The sequence below is a fragment of the Podarcis bocagei genome, assembly GCF_964188305.1.
Source record: "Podarcis bocagei genome assembly, chromosome: Z".
NCBI lineage: Eukaryota > Metazoa > Chordata > Lepidosauria > Squamata > Lacertidae > Podarcis > Podarcis bocagei.
The window spans coordinates 50,638,551-50,656,237 of NC_138140.1; the positions used below are offsets into that span (position 1 = coordinate 50,638,551).

Here is a 17,687-nt window from a genome sequence, read left to right on the forward strand (position 1 = left end):
CAAAAACCTGGAAGTGAATGCTTCCGTTTTTGAACACACCTCGGAAGTTGAATGGCTTCCACTGCATCTCCGTGCCCCCCCCCCCATTTTCTCCATTGACTTTACTGACCACCCTTTGCTCCTCGGTTGTCAAAAGTTTCAGAAGTTGAACGGTCTTCTAGAATGGATTATGTTTGACAACTGAGGTACCACAGTATTAGGCAAAATTGCATGTGCAAACTGTACCTATCAGGAGTAATGCATACTAAAAGGCTGCCGATTTTTGTGAGGCCTTTTTCTAACAGCAACAACTAAATATCACAACTGATGCAGAAATTTTATGGCCACATGACCCTGATTTCGTCTGATCTCAGAAGCTAAGCAGGGTCAGGCCTGAAGGGTACTTGGTTGGGAGGCCACTTGGGACTACAGGTTCAGTGGTACCTCGGTTTTCAAATATAATCCGTTCCGGAAGACCATTTGAGTTCTGAAACTTTCAAAAGCCGAAACCTCAATAGCTGACAGCTAGCATTCAGGATCTTGCACTCAGCAGAAGCCGCGTGGCATGTTCAACTTCCAAAAAGTGTTGAAAAACAAGCATTTACATCCGGGTTTACGGCGTTCAAAAACTAAAACGTTTGACTTCCGAGATGTTCAAAAACCGAGGTACCACTGTAAAGTCTCCAAAATGCTGGGACTGTCATGAAAACCCTTAAGCCACCAAGGTATCTTATTTTGTCACACAGAGTCCCAAATTCCCATCTTTGTTGAGGTACGCTAACTGGAAATGGCTTCATATTGGGGAGAAAGTGAGTTGGTGACTGAGGCGGCCTTCTCCTTCTTCTCCTCTTCCTCGTCCTCCTCCTCCTCCTTTGTCACCGCTCTTGGGAGTTGGAGAAGGAGGGGTGGGGAAAGAGGAAACAGTCTTGCGCCAGGTCCTCCTAGGGAGGGAGCCAGGCAGGCTGTCCAGCTGGTGGTGGAGAAGCAGCAGCAGCAGGGAAAGGAAGAAGAAGGGAGAGCAAGGCAACAGGGATGCCCATGTCTCCATCCCTGCCATGGGAGGCTGTGGCTCTCCAGCCTGGCAGGCCCCCAGCCACTCATCCAGCTGGCCATGCTGAATAAAAATGAGAAGGAGAAAGTGAGCTCTGGGCTCTGGTTGTTTGCAAAATGAAAAACTTTAATAAAAATCTTAACATGCAAAAAGGAAAAAAATGCCCCTCCCCCCCAGCAGTGATAGTGATGTGGAATAGAATGTCCCTGTTTTCAACAGAGGAATTTCGGAGGGTATGGTACAGGGTAATGTAGCCTTTAGAAGACAATGTGGTGTGTATTGGCTAGAGTGTTGGGCTAAGTTCTGGGAACCAGGGTTCGAATCCACACTCAGCCATGAAACTCGCTTAGGTGATCTTGGGCCATTCACTGCCTCTCAGTCTAACCTTCCTCACAGGGTTGTTGTGACCAGAAAATGGAGAGGAAGAGGAACTATGGAAGCCACTTTGATCTCCATAGAAGGAAAAAGAAGGGAATGAATGAATGAATGAATGAATGAATGAATGAATGAATGAAATGTAATGTTCAGAGCTGAGCTTAAGAATGAGAAAGAAGAAGAAAAGCTGAAACTGACAAATCTGCTCCATCCCTAATGCCCAGGCAGGCTGCCAACTGCTGACCCTGGCTGATAGATCACAACTCTGCCATGTCTGTCTGATGAGTTGATTCCTCCTTCTGAGCACAGGGAGCTGCTCTTCTGCCCATCAGCCTCCCCGTGGAGCCACTTGCTTCTTAACACAATCACACTCTTGTGGTTTTGGCTTGAAAAGCAAGTTCTGTTTGGATTTGGGTTTTTAAACAGCAGCATTGCTCATGTTCTGAATAACACAAAACGAAAATAATTATCTCCAAAGTATTTAGTCGGTATGTTAAAAAGAATGAATTGTGTGTGTTGTGTTAACTGCCATATGTTTGTCAAAATGCTAATTAAAATGTGTGTGCTTCCTGGGCTATTTTTACTCCTGCATCCCAACCTTGCTCGGCAATCTGCCATAATGAGGGACTAACAGGCAGTTGAAAATTTCAAGCTCCTGTTTTTGAACAGAGCTTTAAAAAATATTTCATTTATTTATTGCATTTCTATCCCCTGCTCTTCCTCCTCAAGGAGCCCAGGGTAGTAAGCAAACACACAATTTAAGAACAAAAAGAAAACAAATTAATTCTAAAACAAATTAAAGCATTCTAAAAACAATCAGAATTAAAATGTCTAAAAGCAGTTTCCTTTTAAAATATTCTAAAAGCTATCACAGTTAAAAACATACTTGCATTCAATGACCTCAAGATTTCCAGGAGCAGTGTCCTTCATCCACCAAATGCCTGATTATACAGGAATGTTTTCAAATTCCTCCTGAAAGTTACTAATAGCAGGGATCTTACTCGGGAGGGCATTCCACAATGGGGGAGCCACCACTGAAAAGGGCCTGCCATGTGTCAGCGCCGGTCAGGCAGCCCTGGTGGCAGCAGCAGCAAGGCCTCATCTGGTGATTATAGGGTCCAAAATAGTTGATACTGGAGAAGGCCCTATGAGTGGGAGTGATGACTAGGCAGAGGATTCCCCCCCCCCCCCCGACACACATATTTGATATCTGCATCCTTCCACAAAGTGGGCCTTCACCCTGTGCTGGCCTCCCCAAACAGTACATCAAACTCAGAGCAACTGGGATCAGATAGGCTTAGGCCTTCCAGCCCACATGGTCACTTTCACGTGGAGCTGCCCTTGGCTTCAGTTACAACGCAGGCGGAATGCTTCACTACAATGACACACTTTCCTGCACCTAGAAAATTAGCACTTGAGGGATTGATGCAGAGTCATGATCTCATAGTGTTGGAGAGGACCTCCAAGGTTGTTTAGGGTTGTTGCTCTCCCAAATCTGGAAAGTTGCTGCCAATCAGTGTATACAGTGCTGAGTAAAATAGACCAGTGGTCTGACTTGATATAAAGCAGCATATTCCTATGAGAAGGTGAGGGTGATATTTATCCCCCCCCCCTTTATTTTTTATCTTGCCCCTTCTCCATGGGGCTCTGGGTGTCATATTTCGCTCTCATCCACCCACCCATTATATCATCATAGCAACTGTGAGGTGGGTCAGGCCAACAAAGGGATGGTTGGTCTAAATTAACCCAGTGAGCTTCAAGGGTGAGCAGGGATTTGTTTGCACACAGGATATTGTAGAGCTTGCAAAGTGTCCTGAAAACCCTCTTAGGAGGAAAGGTTAAAATATTTGGGGCTCTGTGATTTAGTGGGGAGTGAGGGGGAAATCAGTAAGAGGGTACCTGTAGAGGTGCACAAGATTATCCATGATGTCAAAAAAGGTGAATATGGAGTTTTTCTCCCTGTCACATAACCTTGGAACCTGAGCTGAAAGCTGACCATTAGAAGATCCAGGGCAGGTAAAAGAAAGCACATATTTAGGAAGCACAACTATGGAATTTGCTACCACAAAATGGCTACCAATTTGCACAGCTTTTAAAAGGGAACTAGACAAATTGCATTTTATTTGTTTATTCATAACAATATTTGTATACCACTATACCACTTAAAATTATTAAAGCAGTTTACAGCAATTATAAAAGCATAAAGAGCATAAAAGCATGCAGCAAAAGCTTTAAAAGTTCAAAACAAAAAACTCATAATTTCCTGCATAGGCCTGATGGAATAGAACAGTTTTCAGCAGACATTTAAATGTTGGGACAAAAGGATAAATTCATGCAGGACAAGGCTATCAGTGATGGCTAGTTGTGGTGGCTTATTACCTCCGATATCAGAGACTTGAAGCTTTTCTGACCACAAAGATATCTCACTGGCAGGGAAAATGTGACCAGCTAATTTCTTTGCCAGTTGTGAGTTTGTTAAAGTCTCAGGAGCCCAGGCAGAAACCAAAGATGGCAACTCTTTTTGTGGAACTTCAAAAGACACTTAAAACTTTTATTTCCTCATTGCATTTTCATTTCCCTTCAAAGGGATGTTTGGGCCACGGAGTTCATGCCAGAGTAGAACACACCCTCCTCTACCCATCTGATTATCCTCACAAAAGTCCTGTGTCAGGATTAGAGAGATAATGGCTGAGCGGATGCTGCCTACGAGCTTCATGGTTGAGTGGGGATTTGAACCCCATTTCCCTTGATTTCAGCCCCACACTCTTAACTGCTATGCTGTGCTGGCCACACTTGTCTTTGTTCACATCCTCTGTCTCTGCCTGGCAAACAGATCTTGAAAACTCATGTGGCACTCACAGCCACTGAGATTGATTCAACCAACAACCTCCTCCTTGCTTCTGCTCTCTGCCTTGCCAAGGCAGAAGGAAAAGTGCCAGCTGTCAAAATAGGAAGACAAGGCCTCCCAACGAGCTATTTGTAATGTCTTTTTAAGGTTGCAAAGAAAGCCGACATCAATAGCAAATAAGATCACTGCTAGCTGCATGGTTCGCAGCAATGCAGTATTTTCTTTTATGAAAAGAAAAACAGGTGGCCACATGACCCAGAAAGCTGTCTGTGGACAAACGATGGCTCCCCCGGCCTGAAAAGTGAGATGAGTGCCACAACCCCATAGTCGCCTTTGACTGGACTTAACCATTCAGGGGTCCTTTACCTTTTTTTCTTTTTTCTTTTACACTTCCAGTATATAACTTGTGATCAGCTTAAGTGCAAGAACACCTTTGGCCAGATATGCCCCCATGACCACTTTGTTCTGCAGAACTGGTTCCATTGTAGGTGCTGCACGATACCCATTCAGCGCTTGTAAGCAATCAATCTTGTAGTGTGGCAGCACCTGTGCTTTGGAACTCCCTGCCTAGTGACATCAGGCAGGTGACTTCACTGTACTCTTTCTGGTGCCTGCTAGAAAAATTTTGTTTCAGCAAGCCTACCCAAATATGTTGTGTTTGTTTGTTTTAAAAAAAACCAATTTGAGTTTATCACTGACTTTTATTTTTTCCAAACATTTTAAATAGTTGTTTTTAACAGCTTTTATTGCTAATTTTATTGTTTTGTTCATTTTGCAAACCACTTGGAAAGTTTTTTGTAAAAACAACAACAATCAAGCAGGATATAAATTCTATGAAATAAATGAATAAAACCTCTCCACAGTTAGCAAGCATTGGGATAGCAATGTGCACAGCTCATTTCAATGGAGCAGTAGAAGCTGGCTCATTTGGATGAATGGGGCAGTACCTCACTAACCTCAGCTGTCAGTCAGCCCCCACCTGTCTGCTTTCTCACCTGCATCCAGCCTAAAGGAGGGCCCTGCCTGTCAGCAGCATCCTCATTGGTCTCAGTGTTGCCTCATTCAGCAGGGAGGAGAGAGGAGGCAAAGCTAGACTCAGCTGGCTCTGCCTGTCATTGGCTCTAGTGCTGCCAGGTGCTGGGCTCCATGCTTACCAGCCACAGTGCTGGATCATGCCCCTGATAATCTGAATCAGGCTGCCTTGCAAAAGAGCTTGCTGATAAGATCTTTCCACTTCCAAAGATGTCTGTTTAAAACCCTTGTTAAAGCACATTAATTGATAACAACACCCTTTTTGGAAATAACACCTCTCTCTTAAAAGACCACTTTGCTTTTTAATAAGAAGTGACTCTTGTCCAAGGAGGCAGTAGCAGTGTTTTCAATTTAGCTACAGTCAGGGAGCTGAAATAGGAGTTCAAAGGAATTTCCCCACGATAAGTGAAATGTAGTTGGTAATGACATTCCTCAGTAATTAAATGCCAGGGTGATATAACGGAAGTGGTGTCCGCTGTCCTGTTTCTTGGGATGAAGAACACTGATGAGGTGGGTCAGGGGGGTCCTGTTAGCCAGAGTGATGGAGAAAATTGTGTCTGTCTTCAGTGTGGTGCAGGGAGCAGAGTGTTGGGGTGGAGAAGACAATTTTAAAACATTGTTCAGCCACAACAAGGACTAAGTGATTGTGGCTACATCAGGCCTGGGGGGGGAAATGTGGTCCTCCAGTCCTTGGTATCTGGCCAGGACCCCTCTCCCCAATCATACTTCTCACTGTCTCTGCTTTCCACCCCAGCTCCATTTGCCTGACAGCAATCTGTCCTTGAACTCTGATCATGCTTGCCTAGTGACCTCAGTGGTGCAGAGTGCCTTCCATCAGCTTTGGATAGACCTGTGTCTCTATCTGGACAGGGACAGCCTAACTACTATTGTCTATGCTTTGGTAACCTCTAGGTTAGATTCCTGCAACACATTATATATTGGGCTGCCTCTGAAGATGGTTCAGAAACTTCAGCTAGTGCAGAATTTGGCAGCCAGATTGCTGTCCTCTGTCTGCTGCCGGAGGCCCATGGAGGTGGTAGGTGAGGTTCAGCATGGAGATTATTGTTAATAGCAGGTATGAAGGAGGCAGGTAGGATTTTCAGAACCTGGGAGAGCTCCAAGAGAGCTGACGCATTGCTCCAACAAGAGTTAGAATGTAGACCTAATGTGCCTAAAGTAGGCCAATAACTAATCAAATTCTGCCTCTCCTTATCTAAGCTGGAAACATCTTGGAGGCAAAGCTGTGTGGCTTGAAGTCTTAAGCTTCATCGCCTCTGAGCAACTTGCCATCTCTACCTGACTCATCTTAGTGGTCCTGTTGCATGCAGAAATTCAAATGAGGGGTGAAGATCATTTCCTTGAGCTGTCAGGGAGAGGAGACATGGTTCATTTTGAACAGGACATGGCTTGCTCTCTTTGGAGCGTGACTCTCTGTTGCTGTCAGGGGACCCATCAGTCCATCTCCCTGACCTTTTTCTAAAGGCAGCCTGTTGGCTTTTTAACCCCAGCAGGCAAGTGAAATGCCATTAACTTTACAAAGGCAGAAAATTAATCCATCATCTGTAAGAGCCTCTGAAGGGTTCAGTGGAGGGCACTTTGAATGTTGGAAAGCTTGGAGGAAACTTGCTGTGCCAGTCTTCAGCAGGGGAAGGGCTTAAGGAGATACTTAATTTTCTATTGACTTAAACATTTTCATTGCTTGGGTGCTTTGACTGATGATTTTGAGCTGCCAGCAGTCAATGATTATGTCTCTTTTGTCTTTGCCATTGTTCAAGTGGGCATCCATAGCTCAGGGAATTAAAATTGTGAAAGGGGCTTGAGTACAGTGGCTCTTGAAAGGTGGCTGATAATTCTGTATATGGCTGCTGGATTGGGTCAAAGACCCATCTAACCCAACATCCTGTTCTCACAGCTACCAACCAAATGCTTATTATAATAATTCTGCACGGGGAACGACATCCCGTCATTTCACCACTTGTGGTCCTTTGTAGCTTTCTCCTGGGGAATAGAGTGTGTGTGTGTGTGTGTGTGTGTGTGTGTGTGTGTGTGTGTGCATGAGCGCACCATGTGTGGAAGATCCATGTCATAAATCCCTAGTTCAGCTAGTTCAGCACTCACCTCTAGCCATCAGCAGAAGCTTTCCTTTGGCTGATGAATTCTCAGCCTTGCCCACATGACGCCTTCTTATGAGCCAAGTAAGCAGGTTGAGGTTACCGGGGCTGCATTTTGAATCTTATCAAGAAAACTAGTTCCATTAAGATATACAAATGGGGAAGGCTCCCATTTAAGATATGCCAACAATGAAGCAGGTTGTAAGCTGTGGAAATAAAATAGATATATTTGCTGTCATTATTATATTTTAAATTAATTAAGCGGGGGCAGGAGTGGAGACCTCTTAATTAAAAGCGGGAACTGTTGTGTGGAACCCAGCTGATGAAGCTCCCACATCCCCAGATCATTTGACAGTTTTTAGTGTCCTTCTTGCACCTTAGGAAAAGGGGTTTGGGGCTCAGTTTTTGTTTGTTTGTTTATTGTTCCATCTTTTCTGTTCCTTTCCAGTTTTCCTTACGCAATTTCTCCAGTCTGCCCCCTTTGTCTCAACATCTCTAAATCAGGCTATGCGGCCTCACGTGGCCTCAGTAAATGAACTCAGCAGCATTTGAGATCTTGAAGAATCCTTTAAAGAAATAGGCAACATAGCTTTGAGGGGAAAACTGTGGGATGTTTACAATGTGCCTCTTTTTTTGCAGCATCCACATCATCACATCAATGGCATCAAAATGGCAGTCTGTAGTCCCCACCCATTTAATCCAATTTATTTATTTAAAATATAGCATTATTTCTCAAAATCAAAATCCAAAGAGGTTTACAACAACCAAACAACATGAAATATTTTTTTTTAAAAAAAAACCATGTAAAAATAAATAAAAATAAGAGACCACCCACTAACTGGCTACCCAGTTAGATGGGCTACCCAGGTGGATGGGGTAAAATAAGAAAGTTGTTGTCGTCCCTATATTCATTGGAGTCATGTTGGAGGGCATGCACGCTCAGAAATGTCCAAGAGGTTTTCCGCTTGCCCTGTGCAGACCCTCAGACTTGGGTCTGAGCAGTTTTCCCTTTGCCCTGTCGCTTTTCCTCAGAAAACCTGCTTTTTAGTGATAAATTGGAACAAGTAGGAATCTGCTGAAAACTCAGTTGCTGTTTGCTCTGATTCAGTGCTAAACCATGAGTTTCCCCCGGGTGAAAGCGGTGAAGCAAACAGAAGTGTAGGTAAGCCCTAAGTGCCAAGGTTTTTAAAAGTTGTTTTTTCTGGTCTGGAGTTTGAGTCAACCATGTGAGCCCCCACCTGGAGTCTGAAGCTGTCCAAACAGACAGGTTTACCACCTCTGTTGGAACAAGGTCAAGAGACATTTCTTGAAAGCATATTAGAGTGATTGCCACTCGGAGCACATTGATGTCAGCACATGAAAGCTAAAGAGGAGTCGTGTTTTCAGAGACCTAAATAATGCCTGGAGAGCAACAGTCAGCGATGCCCTTGACTCTTCCTCCTGCACCCACCAGGAAGGATTTGCTTGTTTTCAAAAATCACCAGTGACAAAGTTGCCTGATTAGACTAATTGTCCCATCTCTCTCGGCTCAGGGAAAGGAAGGTGGCATGATGAGGGCCATTAGCAATGCACCTCATCAAGATTGGGTAATTTTGCCAGTCACTTGTCTGGGAATGGAGCAGAGACGAGAAAGCATTGCTTCTACTTCTGTTGCCATACGCTGCTTTTCAGTGTGAGAAAGTCTTCCCTTCTGATGTGGGGGTGGGTGGGCAGGGGATATACGTAATGAAGTGCAAGAAAAGTTTAAACTCCATGTAATTGCTCACTGTTTCTGTAAAATCTGTGGCTGTTGAAGTGTGTGTGTGTGTGTGTGTGTGTGTGTGTGTGTGTGTGTGGATATGGGAAGCGGATGAAGGGAAATGGAATTAGTATGAAAAATGCTTCCATCACATCACTATGGTCTGTGCATTCTGATGTGAACGGGCCACAAGTTCCATTTCCAGCCCCTAAACTCCTAAGAGAAATGGCCGCTCTAAGGAAATTGTAAGGGAATTTGGCAAACAGGGTTACGGTTGCCAGTTTGCTTAATGAAACAGAGGGTGTGTGGCGTCTTGCATGCCCTGATCTGTAGGTCATAAGTCACAGATAGGGAGCCAACGTTGTGGACTCCATTCAGGTCACCAAGACCAATGGTCTAATATTATCAAAACATCCAGAGGGCTGCAGGCTCCTCATCCCTAATCTAAACAGTCATTGCCGCAGTAATAGGCTCTTGAACAGCCACAAACGAAAGGACCTCACCTTGACAACAGGCAGCCCACATCATCAACAGAGCACATAATCTGTATGTGGGAAAGCCTTGGGTTCAATCCCCAGCAGCCCTAAATTAGATCTTGTTCCTAGTTGATTAGCATCATCATCATTATCATCATATAAAAATAAAAAAAACCTAAGTGGGAGGTAGGGATGTCAAAGAATTCTGACAGAAACAGAAGCAGAAGATGTGGGTGTTTGCTTATTTTTCCCAAGTCTAGAATGGAAATCAATTTAGGGAATGCAGTCAGTGTTCACTGTTTTTGTTGCTTTTGGTTTGCAAATGATACCTTATTATTTATATCATGGCCCCACCCCACCCCGCCCTGCCATCACATTTGCACTGTGTTTCCTTTGCATTGAAATGAGCTGAGTGGAAGGAGATGACAATGTAATTGATTATGTCAATAGTATAAGTTAAGTAATTTTGCTGCAATGGGCAAATGAGATAAATGACATAGTAGCATTTGGGGGTGGGAAGTTCAACCAAGTAAAAGAGTTGCAAAAGACCCACCCCACCCCTCTCTGCCTGAAACCCTGGAAAGCCAGTGCAAGTCAGAATATTGCAAGCTTCCCCAACCTCATGCCCTCTAGATATTTTGGAGTTCCATTCCCATCCATCCCAGATAGCACAGCCAAGATCATACGCTGGGTGGGGTTGATGGGAACTGGAGAACCCAGGTTGGGGAAGCTGGAACAGATAGTTCAATTCCCTCCCAGCATTTTCATCTGCCCATGTAAAAAGTAGTATCCACTTCTTGCCTCCCAATCAGGGCCACGACAGTGGGGAGCCCCTCCCATGCCCGTCTCTTAGCCATTCTGGTTGTGAGCCCAGCAGGGCAATTTAAGGGTGCAAAGGGGGTAACTGATCACCATGAGACAAATAATCTTATGCACCCTAAGAACCACCCTCAGACAAGTATGCAAGTAAAACTTCATCTCATGATGTACTAGGGTCGTCCCGGATTATTATTTTTAGCTGAATGAATACAAATTATCTGGAAAGCAAAACAGCTGCATAACATTCTGGAAAGAAATGTAATGTTTGCTTGTGCCTCATTCAGAAGGTCATCACCTCTTTCATTAAGCTGCACGTGTCTTATTTATTTAAAGGTGGCTCTGAGGATGACTTGTTTCTCATCTTGGATGAGTGCCTGGCCTTCCTTAAAACTAATTAGCAACCTATCTCTGCTTATCTAAAAGGGAGAGACTCCATGATTTGCACAGCCCCTGGTAGCTGGCCTGATTTTCCTTGGGGAAAGGGTCATAGCACAGTAGTGGGGGGGGGGATTGCTGTGGCATCTCTAGACAGAGCTGGAATGGAGCCCTGCCTGAAGCCCCGCAGAGCCCACTACCAGTCAGGGTGGACATAGGGCTGGGCAATATCTGGTTTTAAACATTGTGATGCATCACCCGCTAAACATTGTGATATGCCAATATATCACAATGTCTGAAATAAGGATTGAGCTGTGAGGAGGCAATGGCTGGCTTCACGGTTTTTCCCACATTGTGATTTTTGTGTAGCGCGCGCGCGCGCACACACACACACACACACAGAATGATTCATGATATATTGCCAGGTCAAAAATTATGAAACCAATATCACAGTATGGACTTCAAACTAGATTTGGACAATATATTGATATATCACCCAGCCCTGGTGGACAGTATTGAGCTAGATGGACCAATGGTCTGACTCAGGTTAAGGCAGTTTCCTGTACTCCCATTTGAGTAGAAGGTCATAGCTCAGTCTTAGAGCAAGGACTTTGCGTGCTCCAGGACCAATAAAATGATCCAAACACGTTCAATAACGAGGTGCAGCAGCATGGCAGGAAAGGCAGGCAGTAGGAAGGGCAGCCAGCATATTCAATATTTAAAACACTGTGGCTGGGCATCTAGGAGTGTTCATAGCATAGTTGCATGCATGATTACATGAAAGTGGATCTCAGTGGGTTCTGTGCTGACTGATCCTTGGGAACTACGTTTGGGTGCCACCAGGCTATATTCCTTGCCCACCTAGACCAGACTAGGTCTCTGTGTGGCTGTCCAGGGTCTCAGGTCCCTCCCCTTCCCTGCTGCCTGATACTTTAAAATTGTTCTAGCTGGGAATTGAACCAGGGACTTACTGCATGCAGAGCCTGTGCTCTCCAGCTCAGCCATGGGGACTCCCCCACTGCAGCTTTGATTTCTTTATTTCCTTTCTCTTGGCACTTCAGCAGATTTCTCATAGCACCCGGTTTGGGAACTACAAACCTAGGGGCTCCCTAGGGGTGAGTGAATCCACCAGTTTAAGTTTCTCCCAGTTTCCCATTTTATTCTAATCTTAATTTTTCACAGTAATTTGCGGTTTCTTTTTAAAATCCCTGTGAAAATTCTCCAGCAATTTTAGAGCAAATTTCTCTTCATATACGTATTTTGTATGCAATTTTGACTAACGTGCCATTTTTATTTTGCAAAGCCCTCTCCCCAATTTCTGCTTGCTGATGTATTCTTACACACATTTTTGTATCCATAGTTTGGCTAGAGAGCTGCAGCACCAAAATTCAGAGAAGTGTGAATTTCAGATAATTGTGTTTTCGTTCCCGTATTGGTTCAAGAAATGTGAATTAGGCCATTTTTCATCCAGATGCAAAGGGATGAATTTCTCCTGCAGTTCTCGCAATCATTCGCAATCAAGGCAATCAAGATTGCGAAAAACTGGAAAAGTGGTATAATACCGACAAAAACAGAGTGGCTTGCCAAATTATTGGAGTATTACAATATATCCAAAACAATGGAAGAAAGTGGAAGGATTTCAAAAGAAAAGATAGATAGGGACTGGAAGGTGTTTAAAAGATACTTGCAAAATCATATCGAAAAATCAGAACTCCTATTAGAATAAACAAGTTCCGTTTCAAATACTGAAATATCAAATAAGATGGAAAACAATGTGTAATAGAAAAAGAAGAAGGAAATTAGGGTAAAGGTGTGTGAAAGAAAGTAATAGAAGTGGAAAGAAATTGTAATTGAGTAGATTGGAAGTCAAACACAAAGGTGGGGTGAAGGGTTGGTGGATGGTGATGGGGAAAGGAACTATTTGTGGGATTGAGTGTAAGTATGTTTGAACATTTTTAAGGATTGTATGAAATGTATGTTTGCATGCTTGTATATGTGTATTAATGATGAATTTAAATTAAATAAATAAATAAAATGGGGGGGAAAAACAAAAAAAAAATGAATTTCTCCTGCAGTTCTCATGTGCCACCCAGTGCAATTCTGAGCCTCAACTAGGTTGTAAAGTACTAGTGTGAAACCCTCCCCCAACTAATCTGTCTTCTCTCCCCTTGCTTCTCTTCCTCTCTCTCTCCCTCTCTCTCTTTCTGTGTTTCAGATTATGCTTGGCCCTTACCTAAACAATTGTGTCCAATCTGGATTTCCTTAGATGTCCTCTTTTCTACTGCCTCTATCATGCACCTCTGCGCCATCTCTCTTGACCGCTATGTTGCGATCCGTAACCCCATCGAGCACAGCCGGTTTAATTCTCGCACCAAGGCAATAATGAAAATTGCTGCTGTTTGGACCATCTCTATAGGTAAGTCACCCTCCCTGGTTGCCAGCTATAACCTTGTGAATACTGGCGTGGTTTTCTTTTTCCAGCCTCTATTTACTTTGAAAAAACTTCCATAAATTTCAGTTAATATGGGTTGCAATGACTGATGATAATGGACTGTTGCTGCGAACAATAAAGCTTTCTTTTTAATTGGCTGGCAGAGTTTATTAAGCATTATACTTCACCTTCCAATATCAATTATGATACCCATATGGGCAAGCCAATCAATATCTGAAGCTGGCCAAAACCCAGCCTATTGGACAAGGGTTGTGTGAACAGCATAGATACATCTGCAGCAAAGAGTTGTTGGGCATGTGCAGGTGTGTAATCTTCTGCACAAACACTTAAACATGTTACCTTTAAGATGCCAGCAACCCCTCTGGGTTTTATTTCTAAGTGATCAGTTCCCCTGAAGCCTGAAGTAGTGCCATCCACTGAACCTCCTCAGCATTCTGCCAACTGAAATGTTGCTTGTTCTTCATGCCTTTCACATCCTGCATCTCCCACCAAACAACTGTACATTTTGTAAGTGAGAGAGTAGCATGGAAAGTGGTAAATGTTGAGAAGGTCTTGGCCCACTTGGTGGGTGGGTTCCTAGGGATGTTAAGAAAGCAGAAATATCCATTCCAACCTGCATTCATCACCACCAGTGCTGCTTCCATTCCACTGCACTTTGGTTCCCACCAAGTACTCAGTAGTTCACCCTGCAGCCCGCTATTTGATGCAAGTGATGTGAGTTACTTAACTTGCATAACTCTTTATGAAGCTTACATTCAATGTAAAGGAAATGACAAAACAATGTGGTGGTGACACATTCACTGCTTATTGTTTGCAGACTTAAAAACAATATGAACAAATAGTGATCATATTCACTTGACTGGTTTTCCATTGCTTACCAAAGATAAACACATGAATGGCAGCAATTTTTGCTTCCTTTCCTGTTTTTGGTGGAATTCTCTGACATCCCTAGCTCTGACCCAGGTCAGGTTTCTAGGATGGGCCCAGGACATTTTACTAGCTGAGACAGAGCAGCAAATGGTGTGCCCCCCACCCAAGTCAAAGGGTTGTCTTCAATGTTAGTCCTACTCAGCGTAGAACCACTGGAACCAAAGGACATGACAAACTCAGTAAATTCAATTAGTCTACTTTGAGTAGAACTTGGGTAGAACACAAGACTGGTAAGTGATTTTGTCACCTGAGATGCAGGAGTATCTGACTTTTGTAGAACATTAGGCATGAGTTGGTTCCTCGAAAGTCACACTGTCCAACTTCTGCAGATCAAAAACTGGGATGTCCTTCTTCCTGGATGTGCTCCCTGGTGAGTCACATGGTCTATGCTGTGCTCTCCCCCCCCCCATGTTTTTTTTAGGGCAAAATCTTAGTATATGCCATACCAGCCTTGCTCTTTAAAAGCCATAGAAGTGTCACTGATGTTTTAGTCAGTGTAGATGTAACACAGATATCCAAAGGTTAGCCCTGCCAAGTTAGCATCCTTCTCCACCCCCACCCACAATTTGATGCCATATACTCTGCTCACAAAGGAGCCAGGAATTAAGCCGGATGGTGCAATAGCTTCATCCACTGCTTAATGCAATCTTGGGTTGTGGGAAAGCTTTTCAGGGGAGGGTTGCCTGGAGCAAGTTTTTGAAGGTTGTGGACAAGATATGTGATCCTTTCCTCTGTTTCTTTTGTAGCTGATTAAAATAACAATTTAAGTTGGTGGGTATGGAATGTTTTGGGTGGGCAGTCAGTTCAAGATGGCTGGCCATCCTCTCCCTGTACTTGTGGAGCCATCTGGTGGGCAAGTGGGCTAACCTTGTTTCTCCCAGAGCTCTATCTGTTTAGCCAGTGCTTGCAAGAATGTGTATAAATAAGGGAAATGAAATAGAAACATTAGTATATTGGGAGAAATGTCCACTAAAATGCTGGCAACTTTTAAAATGCAAACTGATGTCTAATATCCGCTAGGAATGAAAGAAACTGACGCAGGGAGAGTTGCTCATCCCTATTGTTAAATGAAATTATCATTATCCATTCCAAGCATATAAGTGAGGTTATAAAATGGGTTATAAATCTAAACTGAAATAACATATTTTGCTGCTCCTGCTGTTGTTTTTGGCCTTCCCTTTCCGAATGGATCTCTTCAGGGATCTCGCTGCCCATCCCAGTCATCGGCCTGCAAGACGATTCCCGGGTGTTTGTGAATGGGAGCTGCGTCCTCAATGATGAGAACTTTGTCCTGATTGGTTCCTTTGTGGCGTTCTTCATCCCGCTCATCATCATGGTGTTTGCCTACTGCCTGACCATCCAAGTGCTGCAGAAACAAGCATCTGTGTTCCTGTACGGGGAGGCGCCCAAGCAGAGGAGGAGCAGCATGAGCTGTCTGAAGAAGGAGAACAACACGGAGAACCTCTCCATGCTCCAGAACCATGAGGCCGCATCCCACTTGAACTCTCCTGTCAACAAGGAAGGGGTGCTGTTCCGGAAAGGCACCATGCAGTCCATCAACAACGAGCGGAGGGCATCCAAGGTCCTGGGGATTGTCTTCTTTCTGTTCCTCATCATGTGGTGCCCCTTTTTCATCACCAACATCATGTCTGTCCTCTGCAAGGAAGCCTGTGATGAGGCTCTGCTGGGGGAGCTCCTGGACGTCTTCGTTTGGGTGGGCTACATCTGCTCTGGGGTCAACCCCCTGGTATACACACTCTTCAACAAAATCTACCGCAGGGCTTTCTCTAACTACATCCGCTGCCGTTACAACAATGGCAAAAAGTCAGCGCAGCGGCACAACCAGTGTCCAAACGTCTCAACAACAGCTTTATACGGGAAAGACCTCAATTTGAACAGTTACCGCAATGGGAATGAACTCAACAGCATGGAGATGGACGAGACAGAGGATGCTTTGGAAATGCATGTAGGAACCTCAGAGCTCTCGATAAACAACTGCAGTGGCAAGAAAACGAGTAGTGTGTAAGACTGTTCAAAGACACACCTATGCTCCGGATTTCGTTGTGGCTCAGCTACAGACAATGTATGTGTTAATCAAAGAAATGATGTAAATAATGCATTCTGAACAAAGCAGTCTCTCCTTTTTTAAAATTTGAACTTTCACATTTGTAACTCATTGCTTTCCATCATTCCTAAAGCAGAATCTGTACTTACTGTTAAAAGCAGAGAAGGCAGAGCCTCTATAGGAACAGTGGGTACAAGACCCAAAGTGGCATTTGTTATTTTGCTTCTGAAATGTTGATTTTTCTCCCCTTGCTGCATGAACAAAAGTGCTGACTATTAATCTCAGGTGGTATTTTTTTTGAGTCCTCAATGGTCCATTATGAGTAGTCACAAATCAAATAAAGGGATATGGGCTTGGATAGTTCAACGTTTCTTGTGCTAGCATTGATAGCAAACCCTGGATAAATGCATGTTGTGCTTGGTTGTGGTGGATGAGTTGATGAAAGTGACTACCTGGATGAATGACAGCTGTGGGAAAAGATTAATCCCAGACTAAGGGATCATTAGAAAAGGGATCAAAACAAACCTGTCAATACCACCATGCCTTTAAAGAAATCATGTTTCCACGTCTTCCTTTTATTTTTTAAAGGATCTTTGTAGAACTGGAAATGGTGCAGAAAAAAGTAACCATAGGGATCAAAGGCCTGGGACAACTCCCCTGTGAATAAAAGCTACATTATATTTGCAACTTTTTAATTTGAAAAAGAAGTTGAATAAAGGTGGCATGTTAGTGGTGTATATGATATTGCATGGTGTTGAGAAAGTGGACAAAGTGTTTCCCCACATCCCCCCTCTCAAAATACTAGAACCTAATGGGGCCATGCAATTGAAGATTCATGAGAGATAGAATCATAGAGTTGGAAGAGACCACAAGGGCCATCGAGTCCAACCCCCTGCCAAGCAGGAAACACCATCAGAGCACTCCTGACATATGGTTGTCAAGCCTCTGCTTAAAGACCTCCAAAGAAGGAGACTCCACCACACTCCTTGGCAGCAAATGCCACTGTCAAACAGCTCTTACTGTCAGGAAGTTCTTCCTAATGTTTAGGTGGAATCTTCTTTCTTGTAGTTTGGATCCATTGCTCCGTGTCCGCTTCTCTGGAGCAGCAGAAAACAACCTTTCTCCCTCCTCTATGTGACATCCTTTTATATATTTGAACATGGCTATCATATCACCCCTTAACCTCCTCTTCTCCAGGCTAAACATGCCCAGCTCCCTTAGCCGTTCCTCATAAGGCATCGTTTCCAGGCCTTTGACCATTTTGGTTGCCCTCCTCTGGACACGTTCCAGTTTGTCAGTGTCCTTCTTGAATTGTGGTGCCCAGAACTGGACACAGTACTCCAGGTGAGGTCTGACCAGAGCAGAATACAGTGGCACTATTACTTCCCTTGATCTAGATGCTATACTCCTATTGATGCAGCCCAGAATTGCATTGG

General features: G+C 43.9%; 1 protein-coding gene across 13 annotated transcripts in view; it reads left to right on the forward strand.

Moving 5' to 3' along the window:
- Positions 1-16,617, forward strand: part of HTR2C (5-hydroxytryptamine receptor 2C) — a 270,325-nt gene extending 253,708 nt beyond the window's left edge. For all 13 annotated transcript variants that reach the window (XM_081180496.1, XM_081180498.1, XM_081180501.1 and 10 more), the window contains 2 exons: positions 13,020-13,220; positions 15,386-16,617. In XM_081180496.1, the coding sequence (XP_081036622.1) occupies positions 13,020-13,220; positions 15,386-16,212 (1,028 nt within the window). In that variant the 3' untranslated portion in view covers positions 16,213-16,617. The remainder of the gene's footprint in view (positions 1-13,019; positions 13,221-15,385) is intronic.
- Positions 16,618-17,687: the final 1,070 nt, after the last annotated feature.